A 19916-nucleotide genomic window follows, 5' to 3' on the forward strand; every position below is an offset into this window, starting at 1 on the left:
TTACGATACAAGTGGGTATTTGTAGAATACAAGTTATTCTACAACACATTAATTTAGAATAAATTAAGCTAAAAGACAGCTTCAAAAACAATTTCATTTCATTTTACCTGTGCATTACCAAGCTACAGTAAGAATACCAAAAGTTTCACAGTTACATGGAAACAATAAAGAAATTACACTTCCAGGTACAGCTTTATTTAAAATATTTTGCTTTGCACAGTATTTTTTACTAATTGACTTATACCACACCTGGCTATTTCTGCTTTAAGCCTGCCTGTTTCTTCACTCATTTGTTGAATGCGCTTGGTGTTTGCCTCCTTCTCTGAAAGCAGCTTCCGATACTCTTCGAGATCAGTGTCCTTCTGTTGACTCAATAAATGCTGAAAGGTTTGAGAAAATAGTTTGCATTTTCGTAACACAATTATACAGTTACAGGCACAAAATCTCTTTGAATTAGAGCTACTGCTTTTGCATTTTGATTTGAAATGCCCATGAATTAGAACAGCTTATGCTGAAGCTGCATAAACAATGCTTTACAATTCAAATACATTTCTTAGTTTGTTGTTGTTTTCAAGAAAATTTATAACTTTTTTTCTGGTTCTTTCCCACCCCCCCAATCATCTTCTCTGAAAACATGCATTCCTCACCTGCGTCCGGGCTTTCCAGCGTTTCACATCTTCTTCCAACAGCTTTTTCTCCGCCTGCAACATTCCACTTTTCTCACTCAGTTCAGCATTAGACTCTTGTAGAGGCAGAATGTCTGCCTCAAGCTTGCGTACCTGAAAAAACACAGCTGGGGATTAAACTCTCTGGACCTTCTGAGAGGGAAGGAAATGGAACATGGTAGGCCTTGAACAATGAGAGTAAAAGGGATGGAGAGCAAAACCCTCAAGCAGTCATGATCTAGCTTCTTCCACTCTCTGCCTTTTAATGGCCAGCTGGGGGTAGGGAGAGGGATGAGGAGCAAGAGCATGGGATGATCCTGCAGAGAGGAAAAAAAACTACACACGACTTCACAATCTTAGATCCCCACTCTTTGTACTCTGGCACTGGAAACAGATTATTAATGACACAGTCGAAGCCGAGCAACACTGCACTGGAATTCATTAAAATAACTAGTGTGTAGAAATGGGAAGAGGGAGCATCTCCCTTTTAAACTCTTCATAGAGCTGTGCTCTGCTTTGTAGCTACTCCTGTGACATTTCTTATTTCTCTGCTGATAATATCCTTGTTACTGGAATACCTCTAGCCAAGGATAAATGCTGATTTGCCATTTCATTTAAAATAAACTGAACTTTAAACTTTCCTATGTTCTAGGTGGACCAATGTCTTCTAAAATTCTAAAGGGAAAGTTTCCTCATTTGTGTATGACATAAAGGAATAATCACAGTCTAAATCATGTATTTATTGTAATTAGCAATAGTATATCCAGGCACTAACTCATCAGCTTGAATATCTGAATCATTTATGTGAACCACAGCACCAACCTTTGCTTGAATTTGTTGTAGCTCTTGTTCTAGCCTCTCCTTCTCTTCTCTTAACATCTTGTTGGTTTCTATCAGCACGTTCATGGTCTCAGTTTTTTTCATTAATTCTTCATGCTGTGCAATGGTTTTGGCTGTTACCTTTTGAAAAGATTTAACTCAGTCATTTGTTTTGCTTGCACATGCACATATACTTACCTGGATCTGGCATAACACCATCTTGGAAAGCTATCAAGGCATTCATTGTCTCACAGGTACATTCAAAACAAATCAATACACCTTACAAAATGGGAGATGGGAAAAAACCTGAGAGAAAATAGCTTTATTTTCCCTATTTATGTGATTTTAGAATTGCCACACTGCTTTACAGCACTGAGAACAAGATCCTCCGATTTGGCTATATAGCAACCCCAGTTTGAAAGCTCCAAAGTTCCAAACCTTCATTTTTGGGCACAGGCAGCAAATACAAAGAGTAAAAGATAGAGAAGAGCCCTCTCTACTTACTGAAGTCGTAAGCAGTAATATCCAACCATACCTGCACCTTCTCTCTCTCAGCATTGAGACTGTCCTGCAGTTCCTGGAGTTCCCTTTCCAGGTGCTCCACTCTCTGACGGTAACGCAAACTCTCCACCTGGGCCACTTCAAATCTCGTTTCTGCAATCTCCTTTTCTCGACGTATAAATCTACAGTAAGGAAATGAATAAAACATCACATCAGTGAAAATGCAAGACAAGTTAAAGCATCTTATATCTGAAGGTCTACTGAGTATTGAAATAAAGTTCGGAAAGATCAAAAACAAAATCCTAGATAAAAATTCTTCAAAATCTACATAAACCTCCTAAAAACCACAATGAGAAAAACCATCACCTCTGTGAAACCTTTCTGGCAATTACATTTGCTAAAATGTCATTTAGCTTCCTGTCATAATTGACTCACAGTTTTCCTAAGAGTAGAAAGAAATCCCCTCTAGTAGTTACTGATGCAGTACAACCACCTCCTACCCAGCAAAAAAGCACTTAAATTTTATGCATTATCCTCCAAACATAAAGTAACACAGAATTATTTAGTTTGGCAACTGATTTATAACCACTGAGAGTAGCCCAGAGCTAAATTTACCTAAGAATTTCTAAGATTTGTTCCTGGGATTTGCCCTCTTCATTGAGAGAAACATTCACTGCAGTGGGCATGGCTTCTTTCATGGAGGTCACCATCTTATCACTCAGACTTTCCAGCTGCTCATGTAATAATCGATTCTGTTTTTCCAAATCTTCACAGCGGGATGCAAGTTTTGAAGCTTCATCCTACAAGAAAATTGTTCAATGGTTGTGGTTGAATTTCTGTCAACTGGAAAAAAACACTGAAACCACAAAAACAATCATACCTTGATCATTCTCTCTCTCTCTTCCCAGGAGGCTCTGCACTCTAACAATTCAGACTCAGCTTTCTGAGCAGCTTGCTCTAGCTGCTGCCTCACCGCCGCATTCTTGGCAACTTGATCTTTAAGAGCCTGCAATGCTTCAACATCAGCAGCATGAAGCATTAATTCCCGTTCGTATTTATTTTGAGCTTCAGAAGCCATCTTTGCCTGCAGAAAAAAAAGTTTGTTACCTTTAATGTTGTTATCTTTGGTATTTACACAGAGATTCTCAAATTCTAGACAAAATCAGTAACTGCTAATCGAAAATAAAATCTTTCTGTAAAGAAGTTACTATTTAAAAAAGAAAAGTAGAATCTGAAATAATTTCCTTTGAGTAGCTACCAGGAGGACACATTCTTTATTGTTATTCTACAATCAAACCTCTTGCTGTGGATTCTGCACAGATTAACAGGCAGGTGTTTAGACTAAGAACATCCACTGGTTACTTCTGCATGTCAATGGCCAATGACATTTACTGCATGAGGTTAAAGAGCTAAGGACAGGCTATGGTCAGAGTATTAGCTGAAAAAAATGGAAACGCCTGCCTACAAAATTTTGGCTTGGATTAAACAACAGCCAAAAGTTTTTTCTACATCCTTTACACCAATCAGCAGTGCTGGAATTATCACCTGCAGAAAAGTATATTCCCTTTCAATAACAGCTGGTAACAAGACAATCTCATCAGGTGCTGCTAAATATCACATTGCCCCAGAGTTTTAAAAGATGACAATTATGTTTTGGGTTAGAAAAATACTTTCCCCATTTTCTTGTTGTGCAACTTCAGTTTTATTTTTCGCTCTCCCCTCAGGAAGAGTGAGGTAGTAATGCATTAAAAACAGTTAATTATGTTCCCCAATCAATTTTTTATGTAATGAAACAGACCTTAGAAACAGTAATGCACTACATCTTCTGTTGTTTTCTCAAACATGACACAAACTGTGCTTGCAGCACAACTTTATATTCCAAGTCAGTTTAGCTGATTTACCACAATGTTTGACCAGGGAGAATAATGAGCAGCTGGTCACAGAGCACAGAAGGTGCTCTTACAGCGCTTCTCTTGCTTCCACAAGTCTGATTAACAGCACTCCCTTTAAAAAACGTTTTGAGTTCAACTGAAAAACAATGAAAAACTAACACTGAGTTTACTATGTCTGGCTAAAATAGGCAAGTACTACAAACGTACTTGTTCCTGGCAGTCACGTCTGGCTTGCTGTTCATTACTTAGAGCTGTGCTGGCTCGCTGAAGAGCTTCCTGAACTTCTGACTGCATGGTCGACAGACTCTTCTTCAGTTCTGACAGCTACAGTGATGGGGGAGGGAGGGAGGGAACAACAGAAAAACAAAACAAGAACAAAACCAAGACTAAACAGTAAAGTACTTGACAGAGTATTGAACACAGCAAGGCTTTGAACGTAGATAGTAATGAATAATGTAGAACTGAATAGTAGTTATTTTTTAAAAAAATACTAATTGTATTCTAAAGAGAAATACCTTCGAGATCTTGAATTATTAATATTCAGAGCTCTTTCCTAGTAAAAACGTATTCCTGTTCTTTCAGAGCTGGGCCTGCAGTAATTCTAGTTGCAGTCGTCTTGTTCCTTTCAACCCCAATAAGAGCCCAAATAGAAACCAGACAAATAAAGGCACAGACCACTCTGGCTTTAAAAGACACGCATGCTACAAATTTAGTTTTGGCTCATGTTCTCAAAGAGGTTTTCTGAAACCTCTCTCAAAGGATTTTACTCCTATTTTTCTGCAAACTGGGATTGGAGTTCAGGAAGACAGTGACAGCTTCAAATACACAATCACCCTAACAAAGTGATAAGGTTAATGTACTACTCATATTTGGAAAGCTCTCATAAATTGAGTTGGCATTTTGTACATGCCAAAAGATTTAGTTTTGAACACTACTAGACTAGGAAAACAAACTGAAGTTTAGGGAATTATGTAAAAGCACATTCTTGTGGACCCTCTACAAGGGAGCTTAAGGGAGGGAGCATTCAGTCCATACCTGTTGTTCCATACTCTCCACAGCTTTACGCTTCTCCTCCTGCAGCTCCTGCTTTTCTTTCTCTGACTCCATGAGCTTCTTTTCTAGCTGGGCTTGATACTCCGAAGACTCCTTCAGACGAGCTTCAACTGTTGCACGAACTTCCTCTGTCACCTTCATTAAAATCCATCATGAGATCAATTTTTTTTTCCCTTTAAATACTGTACTCTAACATGAAATCAGTATTTTATTAACAATTTAAAGCCAGAAGAGGTATTCTCAGGATATCATTTAGAACAACACTGAAAATGGAGAGAACCACAATTTTTTCTTCTTTTTTCCCTTCAAAGCTGCAACACCTCACCAAGTACACCCAAGAAAAGTTTTAGGTGACTGCACCCAAAAGCGCAGTAGCCAGTGTAACTTTTTATTACACACTAGTATCTGCAATATTGTTAAAGCGTATCCAGCCACAATGAAGTTTCTACAGTGACAGAACACAGAGAGGCAGAGAACCTGGACGCTAGACAGACAGCACTCCATCTCCTGATGCTGTCACTTCAGCAGAAAACGAGAATTCTGTTGGCCCAATGGATCTTAGTTTGCTCTGCTGTACAGCTTGGAAGAACAGGCTTCCCTCGCTATTAACATGGAGCATATGACAGATCAGAAGGTCATTCTGAAGCTTTTCCCATGAATCCCACACACAGAGATCTTTTGCATCACTGAAGACCTTACTGATGCAGGTGATGTGAATTTAACTGCTTTTGATTGAGAGTTAATCAATATTTTTAATCATTGATCACAGGGTTAAAAGCCAGTTCCCCTCTTTCAAAGGAAGACATTGGCAGAATACAGCTTTCAGCCAAATTTACAACTCAACATTTTAAAAATACGCTGCAAAAAGCTTTAATATTTCCATGATCAAAAGTGTTTTCAATAAAATTGTCTAAAATATGGTCTTATTATGTTATATTCTAATGCCTTCTAAACTAACTTGAGTTGTTTTCTAATTCCACCCATAATCCTACAGACTGTACTGTAGTACAAAAAAACCCCTGATGTCAAATTTATTTAATTTTGTTTCTGGTTTTGCTCTAATAACAATGGTAACTACTTACTTGTTTTTCCTTATTAAGGGATTCCTCTAGACTAAGGACCATGGCCCTGTACTGTTCCACATTGCTAGAACTAGTCTTGAGTCTTTCTCTTAAGTCATTAACTTGTTCATCAGCTTGTCTTAGTCGACTTACAAGATCATCCACATCTTCATTTGCACTAGGTTGACCTATAATATTAGAACACATTCATTAACAGATTAAGTTCAGTTTTTTAAACCACTGTTCTGCTGAAAACCGAAGTCTTTTTAGAATAACATGGAAAAAACAATCACCCTCCCAAAGCTGCCCTAAATTAAATTGTCAACCCTAACCAAAATAATGGCTTACAAAAAACATTGTTGATTCAGACCAAAAAATCTGGCTATTTAAAAATAAGTAACCTAACAGAGCTAGGTTCTTTTGAATAAAAATAAAAAGGATCCTTTAATAAGTTTTGCTTTATTTCTTCCCTTTGTCAAAGGCTGCTTGGACATTAATTTTATTTTAACAAATCCTCCTGGTTATCATTTCTTTGAACATGTGATTGTAGTAACAGAGAGGTTTATTATTTACTGTACTGTCCTCCTAATTCTAAATTATTACAAATTACAAATGTTACCATTCTGCAGACAGCAATGTTTAACATAAAGAGAAATTCAATGTAGAAGAACATCTTGCCTTGCCCTGGAGCCCTCTGGGATGACTGAGATGCCAGCTGAGCCTCCGTATTGTTAAGCTGCTGTTTCAACATTGCAGTTTCTTTCTGGGCATTCTTTAAAAGTTCCTTTGTGTTAATGTGACGGTTTGTTTCAGTCTCGAGTTGCCTCTTAAGATCCAGGATATGAACCTGAAAACACAAAGTTCTTGTAATTATTCACAAATGGCACAAAGAACAAATGTTTATAAATTTCACATATGCAAACCAATGCACTGTGAGCTGGCAGCAGCCATGCAACTGTGGCTTTATTTTCACTAAACCAAGTTTAGCATATTTACAATTATTCTTACCTCCTGATTTTTGGTAAGGGAATGTCTTTGTTCCACCTCACTTTCTAATTTCTTCTTCAGTTGAGATATCTCACGCTCCAGCTTCTCTATCTGATTATTGAGTCTTTGTTTCGTTTCTGTCTCAGACCTCTCCAGTATTCCCTGATAAAAGAGCACAATGCACTACGCTTACAAAACACTTCAATAATGCTCTTCAAATTACTGCAGCATGTCAAAATTGTCACAACACATCTCCCATCCACAAAATAATTACTGCAGGGAGCAAGCAGTAATTGGTAGACATAGAAAATTATGAAAATTAGCACTTAGAATGTATGAGTTAGTTTTGAAAGACCTTTTAATAATATTGATACAGTAAATATTATTTTAAGAAAATCTATTAGCCATACAGTCTAATTTTAGGGATTTAAAAAAAATGCCAAAAGATCTATGACAGAAATAGAATTCAGTCACAAGATAAAAGGTGCAACTTTATTTATACTCTGAGAGTCAATATCCTTATAATAGCAGAGAAGAGTATAAAAGTAAATATAACTTCAAACAACAGGAAAATAAACTACTAGGTAGGCACTGGTAAATTTTTCTATAATAAATATTAACATAAAGATTTTTTTTTCCTTTCACTTTGTTTCATGTGTTTCACTTCCGTTTTAGCATGAAAACTGTTCTCATCAAAATTCTCAGGACTCTGCCCAAGTCAATTTAGGATAATAACAACAGGATAATAATAATTTAGGATAAGAGTAACCAACTTGCTTAAATAAGCTGCTCAAGTATTTTATGTTCAGCGTCACTCTGTAACAAAAAAGAAGACCTAATGCCATGACTGTTTTGTTTGATTTAGACAGGCATTTATTGAAAACTCTGAAAGACAGACCAAACTCGGACTGAAGAAAAATACCACGTACCTGAATCGTTCGCAAATTAGTAAGCAGCAAGTTCTGTCCTCTTTGTTCAGCCAGTAAAGACTCACGCTGCTGAGTCAAGCGCACGTCTGACATCTTCAAAAGATCTTTCTCTTTTTTTAAGTTTTCTGCTCTCACCTTTAAGACAGCAAATAGTAACAAGAACTTTGTTATCAATCTCAAATCTGTCCATTAATTTTATTTTTATGATCAGTTAATACTATTTTTTTAAAGTTTTTAAGATTATAGATTGTAAATTAGGATTCATGCAAATTAAGCCCAGAAGAGTAAGATTACAACTATTTGTCTAAACACATTCTGTTCTCTCTGTAAACTGAAACACCTTTGTAACGTTGTTCCATCTTCACTCACTGCTTGAGTTATTTTGTGGATTGTTACAAATGTATACACCAAATATACCAACACACATGCACACAAGCTTTTACAAAGTTAATAGCTGATGCACTCCCAAATCCACACATTCAAGTTCTGACAGCTTTCAAGACAATCAAAAGAAAAACTCTTGTGCTAACTTGGAATATCTAGCAGCATAACACGCTGTATTACCAACCTCTGCCACTGCCAGTTTTTCATTAGCTCCCCTCAGGTCTTGAGTCATAGTGTTAATTATCTGCTCTTGCTTCTGAGTTGTTGCTGTGAGTTTCTGGGTTCTTTCATGCAGAGATGTTATTTCTCGACGATAACCTTCAACGTTATCCTGCAGCATTTCATAACTTCGCATGGAAGAACAAAGCAAAGTGTAAGTTTGCCACATTACATTGAGTTAATTGCCAGAAATGTGTGTATACAGTTAAGTTTCATGTTCTTGTGTGTTAGTTTTCACATATGTGGCTCATTCAACTAGAAGATATATTCTTGTTCCCACCTTCACTATTTTTCCTTTGTGTTCTTTAACAGAATACACTAAATTTAACTGGCAACTCTTCCTGAGCAAACAATATCACACAGTCAACATGATTCTACTGACAGAGAACACATCTATAAGGCAATGAATTAAATACCTGACTTACCGTTTGGAGGCAAACTCCAGCTGTGTGGATATCTTTGCATTTTGTGACCTCAAGTCTGTGACCTGCTCCTGAAGCTTTTCATTTTGTTCGTTCAGCAACTTGTCATTCTCTGCCTTTTCTTTTTTATAGTTCTCAAAAACTTCCTGCAACTACATCAAAGAACAGACATTAAAGTGCTGACAAGAGTAAAAAGAAACAGTGACAGCTTTCTACAGTGCTTCTGGAAAAATATACCTGCTTCAGTGCAGCCTTAGCCTCCACAGCCTCCACTGACTCAGCCCTTGACACTGGAGCAGGAGTTGACATGGCTTGAGGTAAATTTGGGCGCTTTGGAGTAGATGTAAGAGAAATCTCCTCTGGTAATATACCTGAAGCTACAAAAACATTAAGGGGATTTTAAAGCCAACAACTGAATGAATGCTTGCCAAAGCAGAAGATCATATAACCACACTGAAATATGGCTAAAAACAATGCTGTTCTGCTAGGAAAGCCTTGGGCTCTCCTGAGCAATTAATTCTTTATACCTACAACATGCTACCAGAACACACATAATCACCACTACAGGTCAGTTGTTATGTAGCAAGTTATTATACTGTAAAAATAAAATCCAAGCATCTAAACCCAGTTTAATGGGTTTGATAATGAGTAAGGGCAGAAGTTGAATACCAGATTATCAGCAGTTACTAATACCATTACAGCACCACTACTGAAAACTCCTAACAAATGACAATTTTATTTTTTTCTCAGAAAACGTGAAGCTTACCTTGCAAAGGAATGACGGCTCCTGTGGTCTGCGCCAACAATATGCGGAACATGTCACGCTGACGAACTACAGACTCAATCAGCTGCATCTGGTGATGACGTGATTCACGCAGTTTTTCCAGCTCACTGAAAGCTTCTTCAAGCTGACTCTGAAGCTCAGAAGTTCTGAAACCAACAAGAGTGGATGTCAGTAACATACACAGCAAGGCATACCAAGCCAACACAAACCTTGCATTTTGTCACAAGTCCTTCACTGTACATTAACTGCACCTTTGAAAGTTAAGCATCACTGAGATTTCTGAGCAAACTCGCAGGAAGACTGGCCTTTGGGCTTGCCATTTTGTAGATGGCAAAGAAAGTAAGCCTCTTCCCTGAAAAGCAGAATAAAAGCAATTCTTTGGATGTGAGTAACTTCAAACAATAGCCAGCAGCATGAGCAGATGATCAGGCTGAGAACTTTTAATACAGAATCACATTATCTATGGGCTTTTACAGTTAGTGAATTAGATATGCACACATTCAGTTTTTTGTTCAGCTAACAGGAATGAAAACTTATCTTTCTTGTTTGAAAAACAGCTCTGCTGTGTGAAATCACATTCACTAAAAGACTGACAATTATTTTTACTTTGGATTTTGATGAGAGGACCTATTACAAGATCTATAGCTACAAAGCCATTTTAATCTAAACCTGAAGACAACATTGCTTAATAGCAATTTGCCTTTACGAGTTACATATGCACACTTATGTATGCATAAGCACAAAATTAATAACAATCAGAAACAAAAACCTGAAAAGTGTTTCAATAAATCTCTGCTAGTATAAACAGTTTACTAGGAGGAACAGATAACTTACTTGGATGATGTTGCTTCTTGCTCTTCTTTCTCTCTAGCCTCTCCCAGCTCCCGTAGAGCCACCAAGAGACGCTGATTCTGCTGCTGAAGTTCTTCAATATTTCTGTAAGAGACTAGATGTTGAGATATCACTTCAGAAGAGCTACTGATGGCAGCAGAGCTCACTTCTTCATCTCGAATCACATGATTGCCTCTAGCTTCTTCAAGTTCCATTAAAAGCACACAAATCTAAAAGAGAACATTCTAGTGTAAGACTTGCACACAGACTCAAAAGTGTCTGAAAAAAACAATATATTAGAAATAAAGTACTTGCAAATTAGGTATTTTTTCCTACAATATACAAACTATTTCAATCAAGAAATCCCTGTAAGATAATTACATTACAGAAAAAACAGTTTGACAAAAGGAAACTACATCAAGATCAGAAATAGATAGTCTGTGTTCAGTTCTGCAAACAGATCACAGGATGTTCCAATCAAACAAAGAAGTTTTTTATATATATATATATATACACACATACACACACACACACGAGTTTTCCATGTCAGGTGTTTAACAACATTATCCTAAAGCAGCATCACTTCTATTCAGCTAAATTTATTCACATTTTGTAAGCAGAAACGTAAATACTATGTTGTCCTAAGGAGAAGCTTTAACAGCACTAAGGCTCTTATGACATCCAAAGTCTACCTGACCGTGGCTGAACACAGCTTCCATGTAAACATCAAACACACAGCACCACATTAATAAATCAATCACCAACAGCACATTTCACCATAGCAACATTTGTTCTACCTGCTGTGAAAGATCTTTCACTTGTATTTCCAGTCTCTGGTTTTCCCTTTCGAGCAGAGAGGCCTGCTTATTGGCTTTATCGGTGTGCTCCTGCAACCGCTGCATTTCCTGCAAGCACACAAACATTAAGAAACACGCAGCAATCCAAATCAGACACATTTCTTTCCAGAGACGTAACGTCATGTAGAGACATGTCTTGTGAATCAAACTGTGCTGTACCACTTTAAAGTTACACTTCAAGGATTAAACTCCACATATTTGGCAACCAAAAGCCACACTTTCATGCTGTGTTAGTGTATGTATTAAAACTAATGGGAAGTGAGCGCTAACATCCAATTTTATTTCTCTGGACAGACAAATACTAATCTTTGTTCATAAAGAATTCTATTCTCTCAGAAAAATCAGACGTTGTAAGTCACCACATTTAAGCCTTCACTATGAAAAACTCTGGAAAATGTTGGTTCTGTGAAATACTTTGTACAGTGCAATAAACTGCAAGCTAGAAAGTTCAACAGATATTTTCCTCACAATAAGAGCTGACTAAAAGATCCATTTTATACATTTACTAACAGCCATTAGGAGTAAGGAATTAAAAATCCATTTCCCCCCTAATTTTACACGCTCTTTTATTTTATACTGACCTTCATAGCTTGTTCAAGCTTCGCAGACAGACTAGCAACAGCTTTTTGGGAACGCTCAAATTCTTCACGCTGACGTTTTAAGATTGGTGCTTTGGCTTCTACTTCCTGCACTATTTCATCCAAGTATTTATTGATTCTCTTATTCTCCAGCTTTTCCAAAAGCAACTGATCCTGAGTTTCTACATATGCATTGTACAGCTGCAAGAAAAGATTTTTTGTTTTGATACATCCGGACAGACCTCATAAAAAAGAGCCACTGGTAATTAAACAATTCATACCTTACAACAGTAGATTTTTATACACTCTAAACTGGTTAATTCAGAGAAACAAGTTGGACTTACAAAACCGTGTGTTTTTAGGACTCATACCATGGCAAAGTTATTCACTATTCATTTAAACATGGTAGACTTTTATAGTGCAAATATATGCAATAAAAGAATTCTACGTAAAAGGGACAAATCTTAAGCTAGCTTAAGACAACAGAACTATGAAAAGTGGTATCACAAAAGAAAGCAGCAAGCACAGAAGAAAGTAATTTAATGGCTGGACAGAATGACCATTTACAAACAAAATGAAAATAATAATTGCATAAATAGAACTGAAAAAAACCTCAAACCCTAGACTATATATGACCTATCATTATGTTAATTTTTTTCTGCAAGTAAAAGCCAAATGCAGAGCAGTACAGATTAATTTTTTTTTAAATAAGCAAACAAAATAAAACAAAAACTCCTGCCAAAAATGCACACAGAAAATAAGTTTCTTGGAACAAAAAAAATGTATTTCAGAAAAAGAACCAAAAGACCCTAGACGTGTTTTCATCTACTAAAGAAAAAAAAAAGTTAAAAAAAAAATCCCAATAACTTAGCTAGTAAAGTCTGTCTCAAATGCATGAAAAGACTTCACTGACTTCAGTCAGTCACTACACCAAACCAAAACAGTGAATGAGTTCTGCGCCCTTGTGTTACTAGCACACCTCTGTTGGCATTTCAAGGGCCTTGAAGCTGAAGAGGTTCTTCTCACTTACCTCAGTTAATTTCATTCCAGGCTTGACTACTTTAGCTACTGCTGCAGCAGTGGGAGACATAGCTGCCAGTTCCTCCTCAGACAATATGGCTCCTGTAGACATAACCCCACCAATTACCATTAAAAAGCTGCAATAATTCCCAGCATAAATATTCTTTATTAACAGAAAGAATGTCTCCACACACCTTTGTGCTTTATAACTACTCTATTTTAAATGATTATTTAAGCCCCTGAAGATACTGGTTTAAGAGTTTTCTGTAACCTGTATTACACCTACACATGTGCAAGTGACTGGTATCATATACAACATCCCGTGTCATACATTATCCATGTCTCCCACTAGTTTAATGTGAAATGCTGAAAAGCTTTTTGCCATTAGATTTTTAAAATTTAGATCATTTCTGAATGCAAGCAATTGAAATAGCTGGAGCAAAGCTTGACATCAGATTTTCTTAGCAAACTGCAGGAGGTTTACAGTGGCAAAGCACTTGTTTACTTTCATTAAATTAACACAGGGAGACAGCAAATATACTTCAGGTCTCTCTGTTCCCTCCTGCTCTGCTCTTTCTTTCCTTTAGAAATTACCTATATCTTCAACAAAATGATACAACTAGAACAGTGAATAATGAGCAAAATTTAAGGTTAAATAGAAGTTTAAGGACAGAGGTTTGTTTTCTGCTGTTGTTGTGGTTTTTTGTTTTTTAAAAGGAAAATAAGAACAGTTTATCATCCCCACTCTCCTCTCCAGAAAACCATTAAAAGCATGATAATCCAGCCATAAGGAGATGTTTCCTCTCCCTTTTCTTTGGAAAGATAAGTCACATTAACAACAGAACTTCAAAAGCACTTTGAGAGAAATGCACCTTCTAGTGGTGAAAAAAAATATACTTTATATATATATATACACACACATACATATATAAAAAAAATGTATTTTCATATATATACACATGCAAAAGCTTCTAAAATTCATTATTAGAAATGACCAAAGATGAAGTAAGGTTAAAGCACTTACTTCCTACAGAAATTCAGCACAGTATTACCCCTACCTTTGCGCTTTGTAGCGGAGAGTAAATCATTAGCATTCTCCAGCTCCTTTTCCAGTTTACTGATCTTCTCTCTCAGTTCTTTTTCCATTAAAGCTCTTGACTCTTCCACCTCAGCCAAATGCTCCTGGGTTGCTTTATTAGCTAAAATTAAATCAGAAAAGCAGTTTGTTGTGGTTGTCTCCTTTTTTTGTTTTAAAAAGACCAAAATTTGCATATCTACCTTAAATTTTGCTTTAACTTTCTATGATCTGCAGAAGCTTATGCTAGTAAGAAAACAGTAGAATGACAGAAGCATGAACTGCTGCCTATCACCTTTAGAAGAGGGCTAGAAAATGACTGTCCTTTTATCAGTGAAAAGGAATCTAAAAGGAGAAACTAAAATGAAGACACATCTTGCAAAATTAGATCCTCTCATCAAAATCCAAAGTAAATTCCAGGTATATTTGAAGACAGTTCCTCCACACACACATCCCCCCAGGTAAATCCCTTTAGTCACACAATGTTTTGTTACAAAGGGACTGATGTTTCCACCAACCCAAAGCCTAAAGAAGTTCCTTTCAGAAAGGCTCAATCCCTATTTTTCAACATGTCAATGTAGTTACAAAGGAACATAACTGTTGTGTTCCGTTTGCCATTTCACAGCTTACCTTCACCTGCTTCCTTCAGGAGCTTGTGCAGCTCTTCTACTGCTCCTGTCAGTTCATTGCTCTTTGCCTCCGAGTCATCAGCAGCACTCTAAAGAAAAGCATTTTATTTAACCTTTCACACAGTAATAGCAACTGTATTTTTATAAGAAAGCTCAAAGTGACCAAAAATTATGAACGCAGTTTTTTGAGTCAAATGCTAAAAGATTCACCTAAACTGGACAATCCTCTTTCCACTTGGATTAAGTCTCACTTTGATGCAAACTGCCCATTTGAGAGCAAGAAGTGTCAGGTAATGATTTGATATGACAAATCCAAATATGTATGTGCTGGTGCTGGCTTTGCTCCTTCTCTTCACTAAAGAAAATCTGGAGAAATTTTGAGTACTCAATTTTGATCATTCTGAAAAATTTGGTATTTTCAGGGAATCTTACTTAAACAGTTTATGTTTCTTTGCTTCCAGTTAGAGATCTCACAAGTGCAAGTCTATACAATACTTTAGCAATTCTGCAAGTCCATGAGAGAGAACTGAAATAAAGTTGATTTGACTTTTGCTCATCAGTGAATACTCAGAATAGGCTGCCACAGGAGAGCACTCAATTGTGATACTTTTAATATCAGGTCAGATAAATATGTCAGCAGATGCCACTATACAGCAAATCTCTGTTAAGCAGAAGACAAACTTTTGAGCCCCTTCAAACCAATGATTCTATAAAAAAGCATGTATAAATAGGGAGATTAAAAAAAGAAAACAAACAAATTAAAATGCAGATGGCAATGCATTATGCTTCTTAATTCTACATGAGTATCTATGCAAGAAAACTCAGGAAACAGAACTAATTAACCCATGAATCTAATACACACAAAGAGCCATCAGTTGTCCTCTTTAGTTGACTTTGTCTTAGTCAATACGCTACAGGATGTTTTTCACCCTTTGAGGTGACAAAACAAACCACTTGTTTAGATGGTGCTTATTTGACACAATACGTGACAATAGCCATGTCCACTTACACTTGCAGTGTTACTTGAACTACTACTCACCAAGCGTAGGACAATCTCTTGCACAGTTGTATTTTACATACAAACCTTCACCTTCCAATACATCGTAAGACACAACCACATTCATGCATTATGAAGTCTCAAGACAGGAAGCAAAAAATTACTAATTTAACCCCAGTTTTGTTTAATCTACAGAATGCTCCAAGCAATTTAAGGTTACAAATGCTGCCCAAGACAGCAGGAAAGAAAACACTGCTTTGGATGTTTCACAATGTTTTGCAATGGAAGTTAAGTCTTCCCCATATCCCCACTTTGTGGGGGAAAAAAAAACCAAAACAGAACAAAAAACTGGACTGCATCACACTTCAGGCTGCGATTCAGCCCCAGGTAATACTAATATACACTTGTAAGAGAATCAATAAACTCACCTTATACAAATTGGATAATTTGATGTGGGCATTCAGTTCATTGTGGAATCTTTCCTCCATACTGGCTTGCTGTTCTTTTGCCTAGTAAATTAAAGAAGAGGCAGGGTTGAGGAGCTTTGCACTATTTCTAGTAAGTAACTAGAATTCTAACTGTAATGCTGTTATACATATACTTCAGGTTGTCTTACCTCCTTCAGTTTATTCAAAAGGTCTTCCACATGCTTCTGAAGATTTTCATTTGACTGTTTTAAGCTGTTTACCTGTTCCTCCATTCTGGAAACCTGTTTAATGAATAAATGAGAACACCATGTATATATTTGTCTTTCCCATTCACTTTATTTTGGAAAATACCTATCTCATTGTTTTTTACTTTAAAAAAAACAAAACAACTCCGAAAGTTCCAGAAAGGGCATAAACCTGACCAATTGTCACAGCTGTTAAAGAAACTGCTTAGGTACCCAAACAGAAGCTCGCTGAAGCTGAGTATTTTCAAAATACTGGCACTGATTCTGCCATGTATTTTGCTGAAGGAAAACAAAAATACCATCACCTCATCTCCAAAGAATTTTAACAACGTTGTACCATTATATACTTTTGTTATCAGAGACTCCAAAACTTCTAGCTTATAATTAAAAGATTTGACTGCTCTATTTTAGATAATTCCCTAAAAATCAGGAGTAAAAAGAAAGAGCATCTCATCAATTGCAAAGATTTTTTTTTCTTTTTTCACTTGAATACAGTTATTGAAGTACTTGATTCTTTTTATTACAGTTAATCAGGAGGCATAATTTACAAGAAATGGCAAAAGCACTCAGTAATTACACTACCTCCTCCTTCCTGTTCTCCAGATTACACTTAAGCTCCAAGATTTCATTGCCTTTCTCCCTGGCAGTATGGAGAAGTTCATCTGTTTTGGCTTTCAACTCAGCATTCAGCCATGTGTTTTGATTCTGTAGCAGTTCTTTTTCTTGCTCCAACCTCTTCTCACGGTACTAGAAAGAAAACAGCACAGTGTAATTGTCCGGGTTCCACAGAAAATAAAGCAGCTAATCAAAGTACCATCATCAGAGTGGGAGTAGCAAAAATGTACCATAATTTGGGCAATAGCACCAAATGACAGACAAGTGTTCTTTATGACGTTGGTAATGCTAACTTACCAGTCTCAAACTACAAAGTACTTCAACCTTGAGCTAGTTTCCCCCAAGTTTATGTTAGCTGGGAATATCTAGTCAATAGAAACAAACTGAAGTATAGATGCTTTCCCCCTCTTTTCTCCTTTCCTCTCTTTCAGCTGTTTATGCAGTTTATTCTGCCCACAGAGAAATGGTGCAGGTTCACAAGTAACTATTTTTCTCCTTTCTACCTTCCTTTGTGGATCTGGAGCCCTTCTTCATGATGGGTAGGAGCAGCCACCATTGCCACCAGTGAGGCCTGGACTGATGCGCCCTTGCCTTCTATAAATATCTCTCACTTCCAGTCACAGTCACTCATTTTATAATGAAATAATTTGTTATAAATAACAGGAGCACACTCGACCTACTTTCAAAGTCAATAATGACAAAATGGTGATTACATCACACGTAAGCAACTACTTATTAGAACATTAACACGTCCTATGCACATAAAGTACTACTCACCTTCACAGAAACATCTGATGTTTGAAGCTCATCCAACTTTAACTGAAGTTTCACCTTTTCTGTGTTTGCTTCTGTAAGCTTTTCATTTAAGCGCTTAACATCCTCTGGAGAAGGGGAAAAAAAAAGTGTTAAAAAAAGCTAATTGCAGAACCCTCAGTTTTACTTACTCAGCCTAAGTAAACTGTAAAGAATGAGGACAGACAAGACATAATGCACGTAATTGTACACTGTGCAATAAGATACTGTATGATGTATGATTGTGTAACTACAAAACCAAACATGATTTACCAAACTGATGTGTTTTTCTGCAATTAGCATCTAACTTCCTGCCCTGTTTCCTTATCCCTAAACAATGTTTCCTGCTAATCCATTATTTAGTGCTACCTATACAAACTGGATACTCTGTGTCAGTTCAACTGTTCAAGCAAGTCTTTTATTTAGCAAAATCACGTGAGCTAATTTGATAATACATTTTTGACTATACCATTTAAATGTTCCACTTCCTGAGATCGTCTCTCACTTGTCCGAACCAAATCTCTCTTTTCAGCTTCCAGTTCTTCTTTTTCTCTACTTAAATGGCTCTGTGAAAAACCGCAGAAGAGCAATAAAGAAATTAGATCAGCTTTCTGTAACAGTTTATAGCCACTTACCATCATCACAGAGAGGAAAAAAAATGAACCACAGTGAATTACCCCAGCCTACTGAAAAAGGCTTTCAATCATGGGCAGCTGAATCAGTCTGAACTAGGTAGTATGAAAGCATTGCTGCTTCCATCTCTTCTATCACGCTGGGATATATAACTCAAACAAATGCAGGTCAATGTACCTCTTTCTTCTAGTGCTTAATAGCCAACACATTTCAATTATTTTTTTTTCTTTTTCCCCCATAAATCACTCTGATACTGATGCCCAGCTGGCCCTTGGTGCTTAAGTGCAAAATGCCACTATCACATAAGATTGGTTAACAAAAATGAGAGAAGCATCAAACAGTTTTCCAGATTGGCATACTGAAGAGGTAGTTTTCATGCCTTTGCTTTTAAATCAGCATAGAGAGGTCCAGACTGGCACACGACTCCCACTGGTTCTGGCTGCATTTGAATGAAGATTAGAATGAAAATTGTTGAATTTAGAGCAGATGAAATGAACTGAAGGCCTAACAGAAATCCAAACCAAGCAACAGGAACTGTTCAAAATTGCATCTGATTTTAATATTCTTTGAAAGACAGCTTTGAGAGCTAAGACTTCACTGAAATACTCTCCTTTGGTTAAATAAAAGAGGTAACAGAGTAACCAAGGAATGCACCGATGCAAAAAATCAATATCAAAACCAAATCAAAGTCAATAGTCTTGGATCACTTACAGGCCATAGTACTGCCTCTGCCTTCTAAGGTGTCAACACAAACCACCTCAGCTAGGCCCAGGTGAGCCCCTCTGAGGCAACAAACAGATCCGTCCTCTCTCTGTGGACAAATCCATCTAATAATAATGGTTTTGCTTCCTGCTCCAAAATTAGTGTTCTGCTGGACCAGGCAGCTGAAGTGACTCATCGTGCAACCTCATGGACTTTGAGCACAACGCAAGGCAAACTGTGCAGGGTATGGGAAAGCACGGGGGAAATCTGGGACTCCTCTTTACACCTTTGTCCGATTTTTGAGGTTCAGCTTGAAGTCACTTCAGAACAGGCTTCAGCCAGAATGAAAGAATCTGTTCCAACTGAAATAAAAGCGTCTGCTCTGATACACGTTCAAGTTTAGTTTGCTAAAACACCCACGTTTCCTTAAAAACCCCACACAGTTTCCCAGTACACATGGTCACACTGATACAATGGACACATCTGTCCTGATATTGATACAATCCAGTTTGGAAATTGATTGCATTCTTTGCTGCAATGAGACAGGTGAACTAAAGTCTTCCAGCTTATCATCGAGTTCTGCCAGTACCTGAATGGCTGCGTTACGATCCTGAGCAGCTTCAAGTTCTTTATTTTTCTCATTCACTGACTTCAACTGTTCATCTGTTAGATAAGAAGAAACAGTAGTCAGGTATCTCCACTCTACCATAATGATAGAATTGACTCTCCAAATGCAATTCAGCCAAAATTTCCCTTCACAATATGGGGAAGAAGAAGGGGAAAAAAAAAAAAAAAAAA

General features: G+C 37.1%; 1 protein-coding gene across 1 annotated transcript in view; it reads right to left on the bottom strand.

Moving 5' to 3' along the window:
• The window catches only part of TPR (translocated promoter region, nuclear basket protein), a 37893-nt gene extending 18066 nt beyond the window's left edge, over positions 1–19827 (bottom strand). Inside the window, exons 1-28 of the mRNA XM_010175556.2 lie at positions 19708–19827; positions 18253–18349; positions 17769–17872; positions 16959–17123; positions 16320–16412; positions 16132–16212; positions 14708–14795; positions 14061–14201; positions 13013–13104; positions 11986–12183; positions 11345–11452; positions 10551–10777; positions 9699–9862; positions 9170–9309; positions 8936–9084; positions 8476–8638; positions 7908–8042; positions 7000–7140; positions 6670–6838; positions 6013–6179; positions 4913–5065; positions 4085–4201; positions 2866–3069; positions 2601–2785; positions 2020–2167; positions 1488–1625; positions 648–779; positions 250–380 (exon numbers count right to left, since the gene is read on the bottom strand). Coding sequence (XP_010173858.2) covers positions 250–380; positions 648–779; positions 1488–1625; positions 2020–2167; positions 2601–2785; positions 2866–3069; positions 4085–4201; positions 4913–5065; positions 6013–6179; positions 6670–6838; positions 7000–7140; positions 7908–8042; positions 8476–8638; positions 8936–9084; positions 9170–9309; positions 9699–9862; positions 10551–10777; positions 11345–11452; positions 11986–12183; positions 13013–13104; positions 14061–14201; positions 14708–14795; positions 16132–16212; positions 16320–16412; positions 16959–17123; positions 17769–17872; positions 18253–18349; positions 19708–19827 — 3950 coding nt within the window. The remainder of the gene's footprint in view (positions 1–249; positions 381–647; positions 780–1487; positions 1626–2019; positions 2168–2600; positions 2786–2865; positions 3070–4084; positions 4202–4912; positions 5066–6012; positions 6180–6669; positions 6839–6999; positions 7141–7907; positions 8043–8475; positions 8639–8935; positions 9085–9169; positions 9310–9698; positions 9863–10550; positions 10778–11344; positions 11453–11985; positions 12184–13012; positions 13105–14060; positions 14202–14707; positions 14796–16131; positions 16213–16319; positions 16413–16958; positions 17124–17768; positions 17873–18252; positions 18350–19707) is intronic.
• Between the last annotated feature and the right edge of the window lie 89 nt (positions 19828–19916).

Source organism: Antrostomus carolinensis, unplaced genomic scaffold (genome assembly GCF_000700745.2).
Source record: "Antrostomus carolinensis isolate BGI_N321 unplaced genomic scaffold, ASM70074v2 scaffold36919, whole genome shotgun sequence".
In the NCBI taxonomy this organism is placed as follows: domain Eukaryota; kingdom Metazoa; phylum Chordata; class Aves; order Caprimulgiformes; family Caprimulgidae; genus Antrostomus; species Antrostomus carolinensis.